The 18907-nt window shown below is 42.3% G+C and overlaps 2 protein-coding genes across 3 annotated transcripts in view; one reads left to right on the top strand and one right to left on the bottom strand.

Moving 5' to 3' along the window:
* Positions 1–17363, bottom strand: part of gcgr (glucagon receptor) — a 44807-nt gene extending 27444 nt beyond the window's left edge. The window contains exon 1 of one of the 2 annotated variants that reach the window (XM_003217324.4): positions 17227–17363. The gene's annotated coding sequence lies outside the window, so the exon portion shown is untranslated. The remainder of the gene's footprint in view (positions 1–17226) is intronic. The other variant, XM_062970521.1, reaches the window with a different exon arrangement.
* Positions 1731–8016, top strand: LOC107982419 (ribosomal oxygenase 2-like). The gene is given in 1 exon segment (XM_062970522.1): positions 1731–8016. A coding segment is annotated over 1 exon segment (1017 nt). The 5' UTR covers positions 1731–5156; the 3' UTR covers positions 6174–8016.
* Positions 17364–18907: the final 1544 nt, after the last annotated feature.

The following is an 18907-nucleotide window of genomic DNA, read 5'->3' as shown; positions in this document are numbered from 1 at the left end:
AGAGGTAAATTGAGTTAACAATTTTCTGGAAGATTTATGCCACACTGAAATGACTTGAACCAGTCTATTATGCACAGATAACCCCAAAGCATATTAAATGGTCTAATATTCAAAGTATCACAAAGTGCTTAGTTGTTTTTGTAGTATTCAGCACTCTCAATGTCTTCTAGATGATGCCTTTAATGTGCAAAAATCATGTTGGCTTTGAAATTGTTACCCTGTTGTAAGTCCTGTGTAGAATTAACTACAAAAATTATTTGAAAGTAAGTGCAGGTAAATCTGTGAATTATGCACGATGAGAGATGCTGTCTCAAAAGGATGGCATGGTACAGATTCCCACTTCTTTCTTTAGTGCTTGCTATAATTTTGTAGTTTCAGAGCCAATTATGCAAGGTCAACCATGTTGTCCAGCTAGGTTGTAAAATGGACTTTGATCTGGTTGTGACAATGACTTCAAGTGGGCAATCTGATTTGACTTGATGTGAAACCAATTAAAAACTGGAAATGGAACATTTCCAGGTGAAATCAATAGGGTTTCAGACCTGATTAGTTGCAATCCTCTTATGCTATGGACAGTGCTTTCAAATATGCATTTCATTTTATTTTTGCAATTGCAGTCCTTCAATGTTTATATATAAATACATCCACCCCCACTGCAAACCCAGAACATTCAAAGTAACATATGAAGGCTGAACAATGAGAAGGGGAGAAAAGAGACGGGACAATGCTACCCACTAGGTCTGGCCTTGCAATTAGACAAAGAGGCAGATTTGGCACATGGGATAATAGTAGCAAATTACTGATTATTTAATTTGTTACTGTTAGTACCCACAAAGGGCAAATAATAGAGAGTTTTTTTCACCTAAAACATTCCAAAATGCTTTAGCTGGGAGGCAAAGCATCATTTGCAGCTCTGTTTTAGGAGCATAGTGTCTTGGGACAGACAAGTCTGTTGTTCAAACACCTAGAAGCTCTAATGCCCATCAATTTGGCTGGAACATACACTAAAACAAATGCTGGAGCTCAACTGTGTGATGGTCAATTGCAATTCTATTTGTAGCTAAGAGAAGCTGAAGCCCCACACTTGGTAACACCAGGAACCTTCCATCTGTAAGTACCTACAGTACGCCTGAGAACCCCTTGTTGTAAGCAGACCAGGGATGTAGGGTTGATTATGATGCTGAAATACAAACATAATTCTAATGTAATGCCCATAATGAAAAACAGCCGTGGATGTTTGTGTCTCCTGTTATACGTATTAGAAATATGTTCCAACACAAACTCTAAGGAAATCTTAGCATTCATGTACGTAGGATCATAATTACTTCTGAACCCTTAAAACAAAGGAGTTCTGTGCATACTACTGGGTCTCAAACTCAATCTGATCAGAGAGAATATTGCTTAATAAACCCCAACATGATGACGCATTAGATCTGAACTGTGAAAACAGAACCTGCCTGTTAATCCTCCAAGAGATAAAATTTCCATGTCTCGTAGCACAAACTCATTCATTCTGCCATTCTGGTTCCTTCATTTTAGAGTAAGAGGGAAATGGCCCCAAAATACTGCATAATCTTAATGTGGGGAAATAAATGTTATAGGCGGCTTGGATTTTAGACAACTGACAATACATGCTAAATTTTCACATGAAGAGTGCTCTGGTGAATGGTTTTGGTGTTCTGGGCATTGATGAAATCATCCTGAAGATGCTGGTGTTCATATGAGCCAAGCCATTGCTGGGTCCACTAGCTGGATCTCATAAAAGCTGCTTCCTGCTTCTCATTTTTAAGGATGTTTCCCAAAGCAACAAATAATTTTTTCACCCCATGTATACAGTGCTTATGGAGCCCCGGTGGCGAAGTGTGCTAAAGCGCTGAGCTGCTGAACTTGCAGACCGAAAGGTCCCAGGTTCAAATCCCGGGAGCGGTGTGAGCGCCCACTGTTAGCTTCAGCTCCTGCCAATCTAGCAGTTCGAAAACATGCCAATGTGAGTAGATCAATAGGTACCGCTCCGGCGGGAAGCTAATGGCGCCCCATGCAGTCATGCCGGCCACATGACCTTGGAGGTGTCTACGGACGCCGGCTCTTCAGCTTAGAAATGGAGATGAGCACCAACCCCCAGAGTGAGACATGATTGGACTTAACGTCAGGGGAAACCTTTACTTTACCTATACAGTGCTTACTATAGGAGCACAACACAACCCCTATACCAGTGGGACTGGTACCCACCGTTTCACCTACCCACACTAATAAAATATATTTTCTCTAGGAATTTCTTGGTTCTCCATGCAATTCTATCAATAGTTCTCTAGGAATTTTCTAGGCCCCCCAGTGTGATGCTATTATAAGTTCCTGCTAAAATCTCTCATTTCAAAACAGTACATATTACCCATGGTTTCCCCTTCTTGCATGGTAGATTTGTTAATATATTCCCGTGTATATGGCAGTTGTAATGTATTGTGATGCAGATGCAGACTACAGCCAGGAAATCAGAAGACGTCTACTTCTTGGGAAGAGAGCAATGGTCAACCTCGATAAAATAGTGAAAAGCAAAGACATCATACCGGCAACGAAGGCCTGCATAGTTAAAGCAATGGTATTCCCCATAGTAACCTATAGATGCGAGAGCTGGACTATAAGGAAGGCTGAGCGAAGGAAGATAGATGCTTTTGAACGTTGGTGCTGGAGGAAAATCCTTAGAGTGCCTTGGACTGCAAGAAGATCCAACCAGTCCATCCTCCAGGAAATAATGCCAGCTGCTCACTGGAGGGAAGGATATTAGAGGCAAAGATGAAGTATTTTGGCCACATAATGAGAAGACAGGTAAGCTTGGGGAAGATCATGATGCTGGGGAAAATGCAAGGCAAAAGGAAGAGAAGCCGACCAAGGGCGAGATGCATGGATGGTATCCTTGAAGTGACTGGCTTGACCTTGAGGGAACTGGGGGCGGCGACGGCTGACAGGGAGCTCTGGTGTGAACTGGTCCATGAGGTCACGAAGAGTCGGAAATGACTGCGTGAACAAAGAAGAATGTATTGTGAAGTGCAAAACCAGAAGTGGAAAAAGACATATCTACTTAAATCAGTAGAATATGTGTTTCTCCAGATAATACTGGGCTGTAATCCCAATCATCCCTCATCATTGGCTCTATCAACACTGAGGGGTGCTGCAGTCCAACAATGTTTGGAGGGTGGCATGTCCTCCAGCTCTGATATAAGTGAAAGGAATCTGCTAAATGAGCAGGTGGGGGTCAGCACTGTTATTGTAGAATTAGTTCCTGTGACAGTTAACAGTTCTGCTGACAAATACTAAGGTTGCACGTGTTCTAGGCAACCTACTAAACACTGTGGCTGATATGAGCCTCCCATTATCACATTCTGTATCAACTATTCCAAGAAATCTGCTCATTCCCATCACTAGCTGGCACCATTCACAATTCAAAAGGACCTCAAGGTTCAGGAATGGATTCCTGCTTAATGGAAAGACTGTGTTAGGATTTCTCTACCACTAGGAAGCCATGGCATTTAGACTGATTCACTAGCAGAAAAATATGCAAAGGAAAATAAAGGAAACTCTCATACAACCTGGTCACAAGGATATGCCCCTGTTTGTTTTGATTCAGATGCTAGTGAGATCAGTAGCCTTTTGCAGTTTTATGAAAATTCAGAAAACAAAGCCAGCCTGGCTTAATGATTCTGAGGCTCTGAAGTGGAAATCCATTTAACAACATCCCTTCTTATCCTAATGCTAGTCCAAGCTTTAAGATATGTGTCGAATTAAGAAGGCACAGGGCTCATGAGCCAAACAACACCAAAGGTACAGACACTCAGTTGAAAATGTGGCATAGGAAATTATCAAAACTAGTGGCTATGATGGTGAGGGAGTTCTGGGAATTGTTACCCAAGAAAACAAGCATTCAAAGCTTATCCATCTCATCCTACACTCTTATCTCCAAGAGGCCAACCAAGTAACTCTAAAAACTTACAAATGGAGTCTGGTGAAAGTGACCTTCTGCTGATATTAATGGCCGTAGATACAATTGTCCATGTATCAGTGATTTTTTTTGTTAAGCATTCCATAACACTGAACGATGGAAGCTCCCCTGTGGCTCTTCCTCTTCCAATTCTCTTGTATAATTGAATGATGTAACACCTGTGTGGTGTAGTATCATGATACTCTTGGGTTTCCTTGCTTCTACTCCATTGTATTTACTGATGTTTTTAGACATGACAAAACCTGGAGTGTGATGAAGTTAAGCTAGATCTTTGGTATTGCTAGGTATTATTAAAGGGAGTATGGAGAATGAGACCCAGGGCTCCTTTCTTCAGTGGCAATTCTCCGCATCCTCTATCACTCCTACTAACAGAGAACAGAGAATGAATGTTGCCACTGAGAAACAAGAAGGAAAAGAATTATAGAATCATAGAGTTGGAAGACACCTCAAGGAAATATCAGCATCCTTTGGAAAACCTTGCAGCTTGTGGGATGAAAAAAAATCTTTAAAACTAAAAACCAAACCAAATAAATAAATACATGCCCACACACACAACACATAAAAGAGCTCAATGTCAACTGAGCATGGTTAGCAATGTCAAGAATGTCAAGTGACTGTCAGAAAAGAAAAATGAAGCTTTGAGTTTGATGCTGTCTTTTCCAAGGCTTGTTCTACATGCTTCATTGTTCTCAATTTAGTAATATTTTTTACTTGGGATTGATCTTAAATTGAGAAAATGATTTGCTTCTCTTGAGAGATCCTTTTGAAAAATTGATGTTAATCTGGCTATTAAACTGAATAGTTCATGAGAAGCTGATATTACTTCCAATCATCTTTAAAATGAACAAGTGCACACTATTAAGAACTCTCCAGTTAACAACAAGCGTGATTTTTTAAAATTTGTCAACCCTGAACCCTCCCGATGTGTATTATTATGAGCTGGACTACAACACCCATCATCTGTGATGACCAAAAATGATGACCCTTTTTTAGTTTTATCACTGGGAAAGCACCAAGTTGGGAGAAGCTGCTGTAATCCCAGAGAAAACACTTCTTAGGCATCTGTTGCTTCATCTCTCATTTAGAACATCATCACATTGACTTCACAAGATATCATTATGACCACTCTTTCTTTCTTCTCAGGCAGTCCTCCCTCCCGGGCATGAGGATTATGCCTGAGAAAGTAGAGAGACAATCTGGAACTGAGAGGGAACAACATTTACCATGCAAACAAGCCAAACATGAAACTGCTAGCCATGAGCTTTGGAAATATGACCATCCACAGGATGTATTTGAGGGTTTGGTTTCACCTATCAAGGAAGATGAATTTTTTAGAGAGTACTGGGAGAAAAAGCCATTGGTACTTCATAGAGATGACCCTACTGTGGCATCTTACTATTCGTCACTGTTTCAGTTAACTGACTTGGAAGGCATAGTCAAGCATGGTTTATATTATGGAAAGGACATTAACGTTTGTAAGAGTATTAATGGGAAAAAGAAGGTTTTTAACAAAGATGGCAAAGTCAGCTATGCACAGCTGAAGAAGGATTTTGATCAGAAAAAGGCAACAATACAATTTCATCAACCTCAGAGATTTAAGAATGAGCTCTGGAAAATCCAGGAGAAGTAGTAATGCTTCTTTGGCTCGTTGGTTGGATCTAATATTTACATAACTCCTCCAGGGTCCCAAGGCCTCCCTCCACACTATGATGATATTGAGGTGCTTATCTTGCAGCTTGAAGGAGAAAAGCACTGGAGGCTATACAAGCCCACTATACCTCTAGCTCAACAATACAATGCTGAACCTGAGGACAAAATTGGGGCTCCAACACACAACTTCATATTAAAGCCAGGAGACTTGTTATATTTTCCAAGAGGAACTATTCATCAAGCTGCCACACCTCCTGGTATATCTCATTCTACCCATGTGACTATCAGCACCTATCCGAACCACTCTTGGAGAGATTTCTTCTTGGACGTAGTTCCTGGGCTTATTTTGGATATGGCAAAAGAAGACATAGAGTTTCGGAAAAGCATTCCAAGGCAATTATTGATGAAGGTGGATTTGTCTGATTCATCAAAGCAATTAAGTGGCTTCCTGAAATGCCTTGCTGACCGTCTAGAAAAAAACGGCAAGGAACTAAAGTCATCTGATATGAAAAGATATCATTATGCCTAGTTTTATGACACAAGTACAGTTTGATGATATTCAGTGGTGCTTATTCGAGTGCTAGTAGCGGAAAGGATTGCATCATTAGTCTGCCATTGCAGAAAAGACAAATCTATTACAAAGAATCCAATACATCTACCTTGCTAGCCTGGCATTGAAGCAGAATATGGGATTGTTGAGGTGGGACTTCATCTTCAGCCCTTTTGCTTAAGACAGAGAACAAAAGCAAAAGCCTCAGCAAGTAAAAATTAATTATAATTGGGCCCAAGAAAAGGAAAGCGTTTGAGCCTTATCAAGATAGAGTGCACCATAATGCATCATGGGAATGTGACATGGCATGTTCTCTTTCCAGAATGTTATCCCAACACACAAGGATCAGGCCTGACAACCACCACCCCCAACACACTTGCACACTCACCCCCATCCCGCTCGACCTTGATTGCTCAAGAGAAAGACTGTAGGGAAAGAAGGGGGAAACTGCTCTCTTGTTAAGACACAAAGGGATTAGCCCCTAGTGCATTAATGGCACACACTCCATGGCTCGCTTGGCACGAACCTTGGAGCTACAATCCAACACAGCAGGGGCTTCGGCGCTTGGCAGGGGAGGGGAATGTCTGAGGCAGGAACTGACGTGATGCCAACCCAAGGCTTGCTTTGCCAGCAACAACCCCGTGCCCCACTTGGGATCAAATGACTTTGGCCAGCCTGAGGGGAGATTCTTCATTAGATCCATCACCTACATGTACTTTTGCCAGGTATACCCAGACATCCATGTCTGTCCTCCTTCCACTCCTGCTCTCACAGTGCTGCAGCTGCCTCATATTTCTGATCTTCATGACCCTCTAATGCCCTGGCTGACTGTTCCGTTGTGGAAAAGGAACAGACGAAATCACAGTGGTAATAGGAAGTATCTGATTAGCTGGGACACTTCTCTGATGTCGCAAATAGTGAAGTAATCCGATTTGTCCAGCACTTTCCTTGTATTTAGTGTCGAACTGTTGTACATGCCTCTGAGGTACAGACGCAAGGGTGATTAGGGAGAGAAAGAAAATAAAGGCAATAGAAGATTTTAGAAAGATTATCACCACACTCTACAATGGTGTTTGTTGTTGATGTGTACCTTCAAGTCATTTTCAATTTATGCTGACACAAAAATGAACCTATCATTGCATTTTCTGGGGCTGAGAGTGTATTACTCTTCCAAGATCCATGCATGGCCAAACAGGGAATTGAACCCTGGTTTCCACAGTCACACTCTAATTCTCAAAACCACTATACAGTGCTGGCTCTTAAAATGGCATTTGCTAGGTCTAAATTAGTTCTTTAGGATTGGGTGAGTTCTTTTGAAGCAGCTTTTCCCCATGAGGTTACCACAGCATCTGCTATGTTGAAAGGTAATGGTTGGGGGAGGGGGGGAGCATAGACAAAACTACGTCAGAATGACTGATGAGCTACCCTTTCATGCTATGAAAGACTGCCAAAAGCTCTTGGCCTTGGGAAATAAACAGCAAGAGTGGAACGTAAAAAGACCAGACCACCAGTCTTATGGTCCAGCATTTTCTTCATAGAGTGGCCCACGGGGGGCCCACAAAGGGCATCATATCGGCCTCCTACAAGTTCCCCAGCAACTAGTATAAGGAATCTTTCTGCCTTCATGAATTTGTCTAAAGCAAGTTGGCAGTCATTACTACATACTATGGCAGAAAATTAAATAATGTAATTATGTGTAGGACTTTCATTTGACTCTCTTATTTCAGTTTGTTGCAATAAAAGAGTGGCATGTGGCAAGAACATCACCTTGATTTCACAGGACAAAATGCAATTTATAAAGGTATGCTGAGATCCGATATCACATTTTAAAGTACCATATGTAAATGCAGCTATGAATAGGGATGCCACAGCAAAAATAGAAGAGGGCTCCTGTGCCTTTCATTGTTATTTAGAAGATGAAATTTCAGCAAAAGTTGCTTGTTGCCTGGTTGTGTGACAAGCAACACCTTCTGACGTTCTCTTTTCTACACAACGATTAAAGGTGCAGGAGCCCTCTCCAGCTTTCACTCTGACAAATGCCATAAATTATCTAAAGAACCGAGGTCTGTGCAATGGAGGGCAGTGGCACGGTCAAGTGGGGCACTTCCGAATGATTCGACTAATCCCTTCCTGCTCCTGAGCCGTCCTGCCACAGGGAGGAAAACCATGGCTCTGGAGTGGGAGTGGGCTGGCTGCGTTATCCTGAAGTGCCTCACTCCAACACACACAGGACTTTGTCTCATGCAGAAAGGCACCTGGAAATTAAGGTGAGACAGAGGACGCATTAAGCCAATAGCACCACGATTGTAACCATGTGGCATAAATGAATATGGAGCAGTTGAAATTCATAGCTCCAAGTTAAAAAATCCATAGCTACAATACAAGATGCTAAGCACTACTATTCAATAAATCCTTCAGGAGATCAGATGAGAAGGATCTCCCAAGCAGGAAGCAGCCAGGCTTTGAAGCTGCAAGGCCATTCAATGCTAATCAAGGTGACCAATTGAAACAGTCATGCTTGCCTCAAACAGACAAGAGTCCTTTCTCCCACCCTGGACCTTCCACAGGTATATAACCCCCACTTGCCTAGTTTCTACCAGACCCTACAACCTCTGAGGATGCCTGCCATAGATGGGGGTGAAATGTCAGGAGAGAATGCTTCTGAAACATGGCCATACAGCCCGGAAAACTCACAGCAACCCAGAGAAGGGGATTGTTTGATTATTATACTAGTGACTACATAAACCAGATTTTTTCAGTCTGTTTAATCTCATCCTTATTACTCTTTGCATTGAAAGATACAAAGGAACCCTGCAGGTACTTTGAGACTAACAAAGAAAAAAAAAACCTTTTATGTTACGTTTCTGTGGATTTCAGTCCACTTATTCCATGAAAACTCACGCGAGAAATATTTTTTCTTTATTAGTCTCAAAGGTGGCATAGGATTCCTTTGTATTTTTCATACTGAAACAGAGTAGTGTGGCTTTGTTTTTGAATTCTCTTTACATTGCTAGCCTCTCTTTGCTAATAATCAATAGCCCATTGGCATAGGAGGAAACTCAGTGCTCTTTTGCCAAGGGGAGAGGCAAATGGAAGGTGGGACTATAGCTGCCCTTGCATAACCAGGAAAGTGTCTCTGAACTACGCATTTGGCACAGCAGGCTTAAGGGAATCTGCTGCCTGAGGCAAAAGACTCCCCCATTCCACTATTCAAGGTAACCAGATCAGCTGTACAACAGGACAGCTTGGGTGGCTCTCTTCTCTAAAAGAGGAAAAAGACAGGAGCCCTAGGGGAATGGCTTTGGGGGAGGATGGAGAGAGGCTGCCCCAGCTACTCCCCAGCATCTGGTGCGTGAAGCAGTTGCCTTCTAGCCTTGTTAGCAGCAAACCTTGTTTCTAAGCGAATGACAAACTTTGACCCCGCAAGATTTGGAAAACCAGCCAAAGGTGGCCAGGACATAAGAAAGCAGCAAGGATCCCGGCCCTGTGACATGAGCTACTCAGCTTTGGCCTCTTATACAACCCCCCTGTGGGGTCACAGCAGCAGCCAACATGGCAGCAGTTGTTATTGTGAAGCACAGAATAACAGGAGGTCTTTGCATGAGTAAGGCCTGTTCAAACAGAACCCTTTGCAATCCTGCTATTGACATAGCCCAGCTTGGAAGTCCGGCACAAAGGGCACGCCAGAGCGGCTGGGATGGACCCAGAGAACCCTGATCAAGGCCTCCCTTCACAGGGAGGATCCCGAGGGAACCAAGGAGCGATGGGGCAATGGTGTTTGGCACTCGCTCACATGCTCGCTCACTCTCTCACTCACACACACTCACTCACACACTATCTCACTTTCCAAAATCCTTGGAAGAAGAAAGGGCAACAATCGAAGAAGGTTCTAGCACTATGATAAATCTCTGTATCTGAGGATATATTTTAACACACACACACAAATACCTGAAACCCTTCATAATAGCCCCCCCTCCCCTTTTTAAAAAACTTTTCCTGAGCTGGGTGCATACCATAGAATTGCATTGTTGGACCCAACTAGATCACTTTCTTAGTGATGGGCAGATAGCTTTGCACAGGATAGGGGCAGCCTGGATCTCCAGGGAAGTTTTTTTTTTCTGGTGCTAAGAGTTGGAATTTCATTGTTGTACAGTAGAAATTCAACCTAAGAGTGTCCCAACTTAAAAGCGTATTGAGTTAAAGCTGTCACTCAGCCCAGGTTTTGTTTTGACATACAAGCTTTGACATACAATTTTGAGTTAAGAGCTAGCACCAGGGTTGTACTACTGCAAGAGGACAGGGCTTTAGGGATTCAAGAGAGCAGCCTCTGTGCCTCATGCTCTTGTCCGCTTTGGGAATTTGCTTTTGTATGCTTTCAGGAATTTGGGTTAATTGATTTTGTGTGGTTTTTACTCGTGGTATGTTTTGCTTCATGAAAAGAGAGAGGGAGAGAGAGCAAGAGCAGGAGGGAGGCTGAAATGACTACAGTATGAAGGAAATTATGCTTCTGCCTCTTCACTTTATGCTTCCTTGCCACAACTTTGGGCTTCTACCATTGTGCCACAATTTGTGCTTCTACCATTTTAAAGTTGATATTTCTTTTTTATTGTTCCATGTGAAACATTGAAAACACTATCTTGTCTATGGTGCATTGTTTGCTAGCCCTTGCTTCTTTAGTGCTGTAAGAGACCAAAAGAGTTATATGTGGGTAACATATGTCTTGTATGTCTTGGCCCCAAAGAGCTTATAATGTTCTTATAGAAATTAATGGGAGGAGCAGTGGAACACAGTGCTGTTCCTTCTATTTAACATCTATCCAACTCATCCACAACCGGGGATATACAACTGTATCCACCCGAGTTTATCTAAAGACAACACCACAATCACAGCTCAGACAAAACAAGATCCAGGGAGCTACAATCCTGTGTTCACTTACCTGAGGGTAAACTCCACTAGACAGGATGATATGCTCATAAACAGTCATATGAGCAACTGAAGTCTCAGTACTTAATTTGAATCCAGAGTTTGTTTTTGTCAGGCTATGAATTCTGTGGCAGAAGCTAAGTGTTGGATCCTAGAAGATGAGCTCTAATTCATATCATTTTGTATGCATGCCCCTTCTAAGCTGCCATATAAAATTCAGATTATCTGCTTTGAACTGGATTATAGGGCAATGTAGACTCATATAATCCAGTTCAAAGCAGATACTGTGAATTATCTGTTTTGAAAATCGGGATTATATGGCAATGTAGAAGAGGTTTGAGTGAAACCTCCTGTGAGCATGCAGTGAGGCAGTGATGTGACTAGTTTCCCTCTGCTTTCCAAATTAGAATTTTATCCAGGCAGGCTGAGAGGTTTTATCACACTACTGCAAATCAGTGATCAAATATGTATGACAGTGTGATAAAATATTAGAAGACACTGAAATAAAACCACGAGTTGGATTTGGACATGTAGTGGAACAACAACACATCCATTTGACTGTGCCATTTCATTCAGTATGCCAATGTCACTCGCTCATATCTCTGATATACTTTATCTGGTGGGGGATGTTGTTTTTTTCTGCTTTCCTGATTATCCATCTGAGTGTCTCTGAGCATATACAAAAAGGCTCAAGACTGTACGTATGCGGACTCACCTTTCTCTGTCACTTTGTCTTCACAATTACTTTTGTGAGGTAGGACCCAAACTGAGATCCACTAATCCAAGGTCAGTCAACATGTTACGTGGCTCAGTGGAGATTTGAACCTGGATTTCTCAAATCCCAATACAGTAACTCCATCCAAATAATAGGTTATGGCTTCCAGATGTGATTAAACACTGGCTGTTTTACAAATTAAGCATCTGGCAGTAGCCAATCCAAAAGTCAAGATGCTTGCCTGCTCCCAACTCTTACAATGTTTTCCAGAGCCTATACTGAGGCATGGGAAATTAGGAATATCACATTACCTGGTCTCCCACAGCACATTTTAATACACAATGCACAGACTTTCCCTAATGCATCTAGGATCTGACGTTGCATAAACTGTACACAGAATAGTTCCATTGCTCTTCTCACAGCCAAAATGTGGCGACATCTCTCAGAGTGCAAGTAAAAGAAGATCTGATGCATACTATTGAAATGACTCAGGAAAGAAAAATGCATACTAAAGGTAAAGCGAACAAAGATGATGGGAGACTGGCAGCCACATTTCGGCTTAGAATCCATCAGATGTCATAACATGAGTTATTCCCAGTGGACATGCTGGATGGAGATTTTGGACTAAAAAACTCCATACATTTGCAAGCTCTGAATAAATGGATATATTAGAGTTTTTAGATTACAACGTAGGGACAAGTAGACTGAGAAGGGTGTGTGTCTGGAAATCTTCAGGGTATGCGACATGAAATCTGTCCACAATGTGAAATGCTTGAGTACATCTAACACATTTTCAAGGGTTTTCATCCATGGTAAAGACTACGAATCTCAGGCTTTTCCCCTCAGAAATGTTACAAGTATGCTCTAATGTTCCTGAAGATCCTAATTTTAATTAGGAAAATAAAACACCTAGAATTCTGAAAATCTATAAAAATGTGTAGATTTTTTTTGCAATAGTTTAGGAATTAGAATTGGTCTGTGTGGAAATTACACTAATTAGCAGCCAAGAGATTTGCATTTTTGTACATCTGCTGCCAATTCTTTCAGTAAATTTCATGACCTTTATACATGCTGGTTTCTATGTCAAGTATTGCTACCCCAAAATATTTAACATTCTTTTTAGAATGGCATAAGCTATCAGATAAAAGTTTAATTCGATTTTTTAAAAAATGTCAAAAATACGTAGGTATATATCTGCATAATATATTCAATTTACATGTTCGTTTTTCTTTTTTTCCTGAAAACAAATAGGATTTTAAAATACATACTTCTAGACTTTATTCCAATATTCCTTATTTTGGAAGGACACTGATGAAACAGAAATATTTATAATGTGCTCAAGCAACGCCACTTAATGGGACCACATTCGGATGGCGGGAAATTCTTGCAAGGCATTTTAAGGAGGTTGAGTTTGTGCTTCATTCCACATTATAGAAACAAGAGGTTAATTAAAGGGAGTCTGTCTGCTCAATGCGGCTTTTCTCAGAATTTGCAGTACAAAACTGAAATGTCATCACACTGAAGCAAGAGATACTGCATCCAGGGGGGGGGGGGGAAACAGGACTGCGTAACCTAAACTCTTGTGCTGTTTTTCTAGGCTAGTTTAAAGGATCAGAGGTCAGAACTTATTCTGGAAGCCAACAGAAAAGGATTTCTACCTCTCATATATATACACTAACCAAGACTGCTGCAGATCTCTTTTGGTTTTCATTAACTCCTGCCATGTGGGTAACTCAAAACAAGTAAGAGGCTACCAATCTGCTCCCATCAGTGAAAATCCCAAGCATAGCAACTGGTGCAACAGCATCCGTTCTATAGAGAAGAACCCAATGATAACATGTGGTCAAGTCACTGTCCTGCCATTATCTTGCCACTGACATTAGAACGGGTTATGCTGTGTTCGTGCAGACACCTTGGAGAATTTTACATGAGATAGTAGTGTGTTTATTGGAGTAATATTGATAACATGCTCAGCCAAGCTGAAACGTGGGCTAGAAACCGACATGTTCCTGCACAGCAGTCTTCACTAGCAGCCAGCAGTTTGCTCAATGGGGGTATTTTTAACATCTTCAATTTCAATGTTAACAACGAAAAGTCACGAGACAAAAAACTGTACTTTTCCATCCTCACACAGAATCATAGAGTTGGAAGACATCACAAGGACCATCCAGCCTGACCCTCTGCCATGCAGGAATACGCAATCAAAGCACTGCCGGTAGATGGCCATCAAATCTTCAGAGGAGACTCCATCACACTGAGGCAGCACACTCCACTGTTGAACAGCCTTTACTCTCAGGACCTAATGTTAGGTGGAATATCTTTTCCTGTACTTTGAATGCATTGCTCCATGTCTCAGTCTCTGGGGCAACAGAAAATAAATTGGTTTCCTCTTCAATATAACTTTTTCAAGGAGGAGGAAAGGAGGAGGAGGATGTTGAGCATCTAGGGCATGCTTGTTGTTGATCACCAACCTTGTGCAGAGTTAGCTTCTCACCCACCCTTGTAAAATTCCTTGATGGACTTCATTTCAGCAAATATGATGTCCAGTCTTCACTGAGGCCCCTTCCACACAACTGAATAAAATCCCACATTTTCTGCTTTGAATTGAAAGTGTGAACTCAGATAACCCAGTTCAAAACAGATATTGTGCGATCGTCTGCCTTGATATTCTGGATTATATGGCTGTATGGAAAGACCCTAAACTTGGTAAACATCCCAGTTCAATTGTTAATTTTGTTGTAGCAAATTAACCAAGGAATTAAATAGATATTTTGTGACGTTATTCCTCCAAAAAGCTTGTGGCAATATTAATCCATTACAGCAAAACAAGAAAGACTCCTGTAGCACTCCTTGTTAACACATTTATTATACCACAATTTGATATTATACCACAATTAGCCCTCTTTCCTGAACTACAGACACAAATGCTTATACTATAATAAATTTGTTAGCCTTCAAGGTGCCACAGAATTCTATGTTGATTTCATAACTATAATTAATCATAAACAAACCAGCACACGCGTGCCTGCACAGCTCATCTTCGTATATTATAAAAGTGGATATTGATTTTTCCATTTTTGCACCTTACGGAAATAATTATTCCCATTGATTACTGTTGCCTGTTTTTCCCCTCAAGCCTGCCTTGGGGTTGTTTTTCACGTGGGACAACCTCCTTTCTAAAATTTTGTTTGTACAAGTCAAGCCATGGGCTCCCGCCCCCTGCTGCCACCTTTCCCCTTGCGCACAGAGCAGATTGCCATTAGTATTAATTAAGTCCAGGTTCCACCAGGTGTTAAGTGACCAATTGCGTTGGTGAGAGGATGGGGGCAGGAGACCCAGCGCGGTCCACGGCTTTGACATTTTAAAGGCGGAAAACAGTGCCGGCTGTGAAATCTCACACAGCAAGACAGAAAAGAGCACAAGACGTAAACACAAGGATCACAATCAGCAGGAAAAGGACTATGAAATGAGACTGTGGTCCACAGACGCTTGGGCCACACTAAATCTGTCAGTCTTGCAGACATCAGAAGACTTGGGTTGTTTTGGTCTAACAGAGTAATAAACAAGGCTGAAGCTCTGGAAGGCAGAGACAGATAGACTTCAGTGGCCTCGACATAACGTATTGAATTGATTTGCCCCACAAGTGACTTAAGTACAGAGGAGTCTACTTTTTTGAATAGATATATTGGCCAAATGTTCCAGATATTTATGGGTGGCTATATACATTAAGGAATTAAATAAAATAAATAATGTAAATTTCCTAAATACAGTAGAGTCTCACTTATCCAAGCTAAACAGGCCGGCAGAAGCTTGGATAAGCGAATATCTTGGATAATAAGGAGGGATTAAGCAAAAGCCTATTAAACATCAAATTAGGTTATGATTTTACAAATTAAGCACCAAAACATCATGTTATACAACAAATTTGACAGAAAAAGTAGTTCAATACGCAGTAATGTTATGTTGTAATTACTGTATTTACGAATTTAGCACCAAAATATCATGATATATTGAAAACATTGACTACAGAAATGGCTTGGATAATCCAGAGGCTTGGATAAGTGAGGCTTGGATAAGTGGAACTCTACTGTATATCAATAAGTTGATATGAAATGGAATCTGTTTATAGAGGGCAGTGTGGTGTAGTAGTTTGAATATTTCCAAACAAGGTTCATATCGTGTTGCTGTGAGTTTTCTGGGCTGTATGGCCATGTTCCAGAAGCACTCTCTGCTGACATTTTGCCCACATCCATGGCAGGCATCCTCAGAGGTTGAGGTCTGTCGGAAACTAGTCAAAGGAGGTTTATATATCTGTGGTTGGAGAAAGAACTTTGTCTGCCCGAAGCAAGTGTGAATGTTGCAATTGGCCAGCTTGATTAGCATTGAATAGCCTTGCAACTTCAAGGCCTGGCTGCTTACTGCCTGGGGGAATCCTTTGTTGGGAGGTGTTAGCTGGCCCTGATTGTTTCTTGTCTGGAATTCCCCTGTCTTCTGAGTGTTGTTCTTTATTTACTGTTCTGATTTTAGAGGGTTTTTAAAAAAAAAATACTAGTAGCAGATTTTGTTCATTTTCATGGTTTTCTCCTTCACATCCCTGCTCCTGTGGAAATTCACTGGGGGTGGATCTACACTGCCAAACTATGCAGTTTGAACTCCATTATATGGCCCATGTAGACTCATATAATGCAGTTCCATCATATGGGGTCTACACTGGCCATATAATGCAGTTCAATCTGCATGGTTTGACAGTGTATGTAGATCCCAGCCTGGGTGAGGTGGTGCAAGACAAGCATCTCGGCCCCAGTGACGCCCATAATAACAGCCATAGGATCCTGTCTGCTGGGAAGGACGGTTCCGGGCAAATGGGTTTTTTCTCTCAATGAGATTGGGAGAGGGAAGGGAAGGGTAGAAGGAAAGAAAGATCCAGTTGACTCAGTTCTTCGCCTCTGAACACAACGCGTTGATGAGAAATCACCGTTGGAAATGTCTTACTAACTGCAGAAGGCATAGGCAAACTTGGGCCGTGCAGGTGTTTTGGACTGCAACTCCCACCATTCCTGACAGCCTCAGGCCCTTTCCTTCCCCCCCTCAGCCGCTTAAGCGGCTGAGGGGGGAAAGGAAAGGGCCTGAGGCTGTCAGGAATGGTGGGAGTTGCAGTCCAAAACACCTGCACGGCCCAAGTTTGCCCATGCCCGGACTACAAGATGAGAGGGCAGAGAGGTGACCAACGAGCAGCTCTGAGACTCGCCTGAAGAGCGGGGTAGAAAGGCGTGTAATCACAGTGGGATCCCTGGCTTGACCGGAGTGAGGTGTTGTAGTGTTTGAGGGAAAAGGCGACCACGCTGTTCCCGGAGCGCCCTCCTCTCTCTCTCCCGCGCTCTCTCCCCGACCTACCTGGCCGCCTTCGGGTGTTTCCGGCGCACCTCGGGCGCATCTCCGAGCGAATGAGGCTCGAGGGCCGGGGGCTCGTGCCTCTCTCTCTCTCTCTCTCTCTCTGCCTGCGCTCTGCGACCCTCCGAAGTTTGGCGAGAGGCGCGGCTGGGGAGGGGGCGGGGCCAAGCCGGGCTGCGATTGGCTGCCCAAAGGCAGGGGGCGGGACGGGGGCACCTGGGCCCTGGGCAGGTGCGGAGGGGGCCAGAGGAGGTCCCTTTGGGGATGGGCCTTTGGGTCACTGCAGCTCCCAGCACTCCCAAGTCAGCCTGGGTGGTGTGGTTGGTCCAAAGAGAACGGAGTTACTATTGGAAATAACTGCACCCAGTCTGGGCACATATCCCTTTGGAAATAAATGGCAATCATAACTTTAAGGTAAAGGTAAAGGTTTTCCTCTGATATTAAGTCTAGTCGTGTCTGACTGGGGATTGGTGCTCATCTCCATTTCTAAGCCGAAGAGCCGGCGTTGCCCGTAGACACCTCCAAGGTCATGTGGCTGGCATGACTGCATGGTGCACCATTACCTTACTGCCGAAGCATGACCTACCCACATTTGCATGTTTTCAAACTGCTAGGTTGGCAAAAGCTGGGGCTAACAGCAGGAGCTCACCCTGCTCCCCGGATTCAAACCCGCAATCCTTTGGTCAACAAATTCAGCAGCTCAGCGGTTTAATCTGCTATGCCACTGGGATCTCCATCATAACCTTATTGAAATGGAAAACTTATGTCATATCCGTTTGGCAAATGCGAATCTCCATGGACATGTGGAGACCACCTTTTGAAAACCACTAGTCAAGAAAAGCATGACCTGGTTAGAAGTCATCAAGTGAATATCACTTTGAACAAGTGACATTCATAAGCATTCATGTAATGGCACGCAGGTAACTCAGCTATTAAACTGAAGAATCATGTCTTTGAACTGCCAAGGACTAAGACATGCCACTACAATCAAAATATTTGGTTAGCAGAGGATGGAAATTTCCTTGAAATTGAAATTGCAGTTGCAGTTGCCCAAAAGATATACCTTGAAACCTCTTAGTTTAAAATATGCACTCAGAGATAAAAACAAAGTCTTCTTTGAAAATTAACATATTTTGCTTACTCACAAACATCTTATATTAATTCACCATGCAGGCACATTTCTTATTTAAGTTCAGTTATAGATCGGATGTAGTTCTCTCTGTGCTAAATACACAGTGTATCATTCTTAATCAGTAGTCCATAGTCTTTAGGTATAGTTGTACTCACTGAAGTCCATAAATCATACTTCTCTACTAAAGTCCAAACAGCAAGATGCATCCACCTCCACTGAGGTGTGATGCAGACTGAATACAAAATGGAATCCTGAGTCTGAACATGCTCAGTACATTCACATGTCTATAACCCCTCACACACCAAAGAGGTACAATCAAACTGATAAATCAACATACACATAGAAAGCAGGTTAGCAAATATATACATTGACAAATAAATAGTGAAAGGCTTGGGAGGTTGCTATTTCCAACAGTTACAACCCCCTCCCCAAAAATGTATATACTCTTTAACAATTTATAATTCTGGGATTTTTGTGGGTTTTTTGCAATCCTCCCACCAAAAAAAACCCAAAAAAACCCATATAGAGTAGATCTATGGGGATGGTAGATGC

Source organism: Anolis carolinensis, chromosome 2 (assembly GCF_035594765.1).
Source record: "Anolis carolinensis isolate JA03-04 chromosome 2, rAnoCar3.1.pri, whole genome shotgun sequence".
Taxonomy (NCBI): domain Eukaryota; kingdom Metazoa; phylum Chordata; class Lepidosauria; order Squamata; family Dactyloidae; genus Anolis; species Anolis carolinensis.
This window is presented reverse-complemented; position numbering and strand designations above follow the sequence as displayed.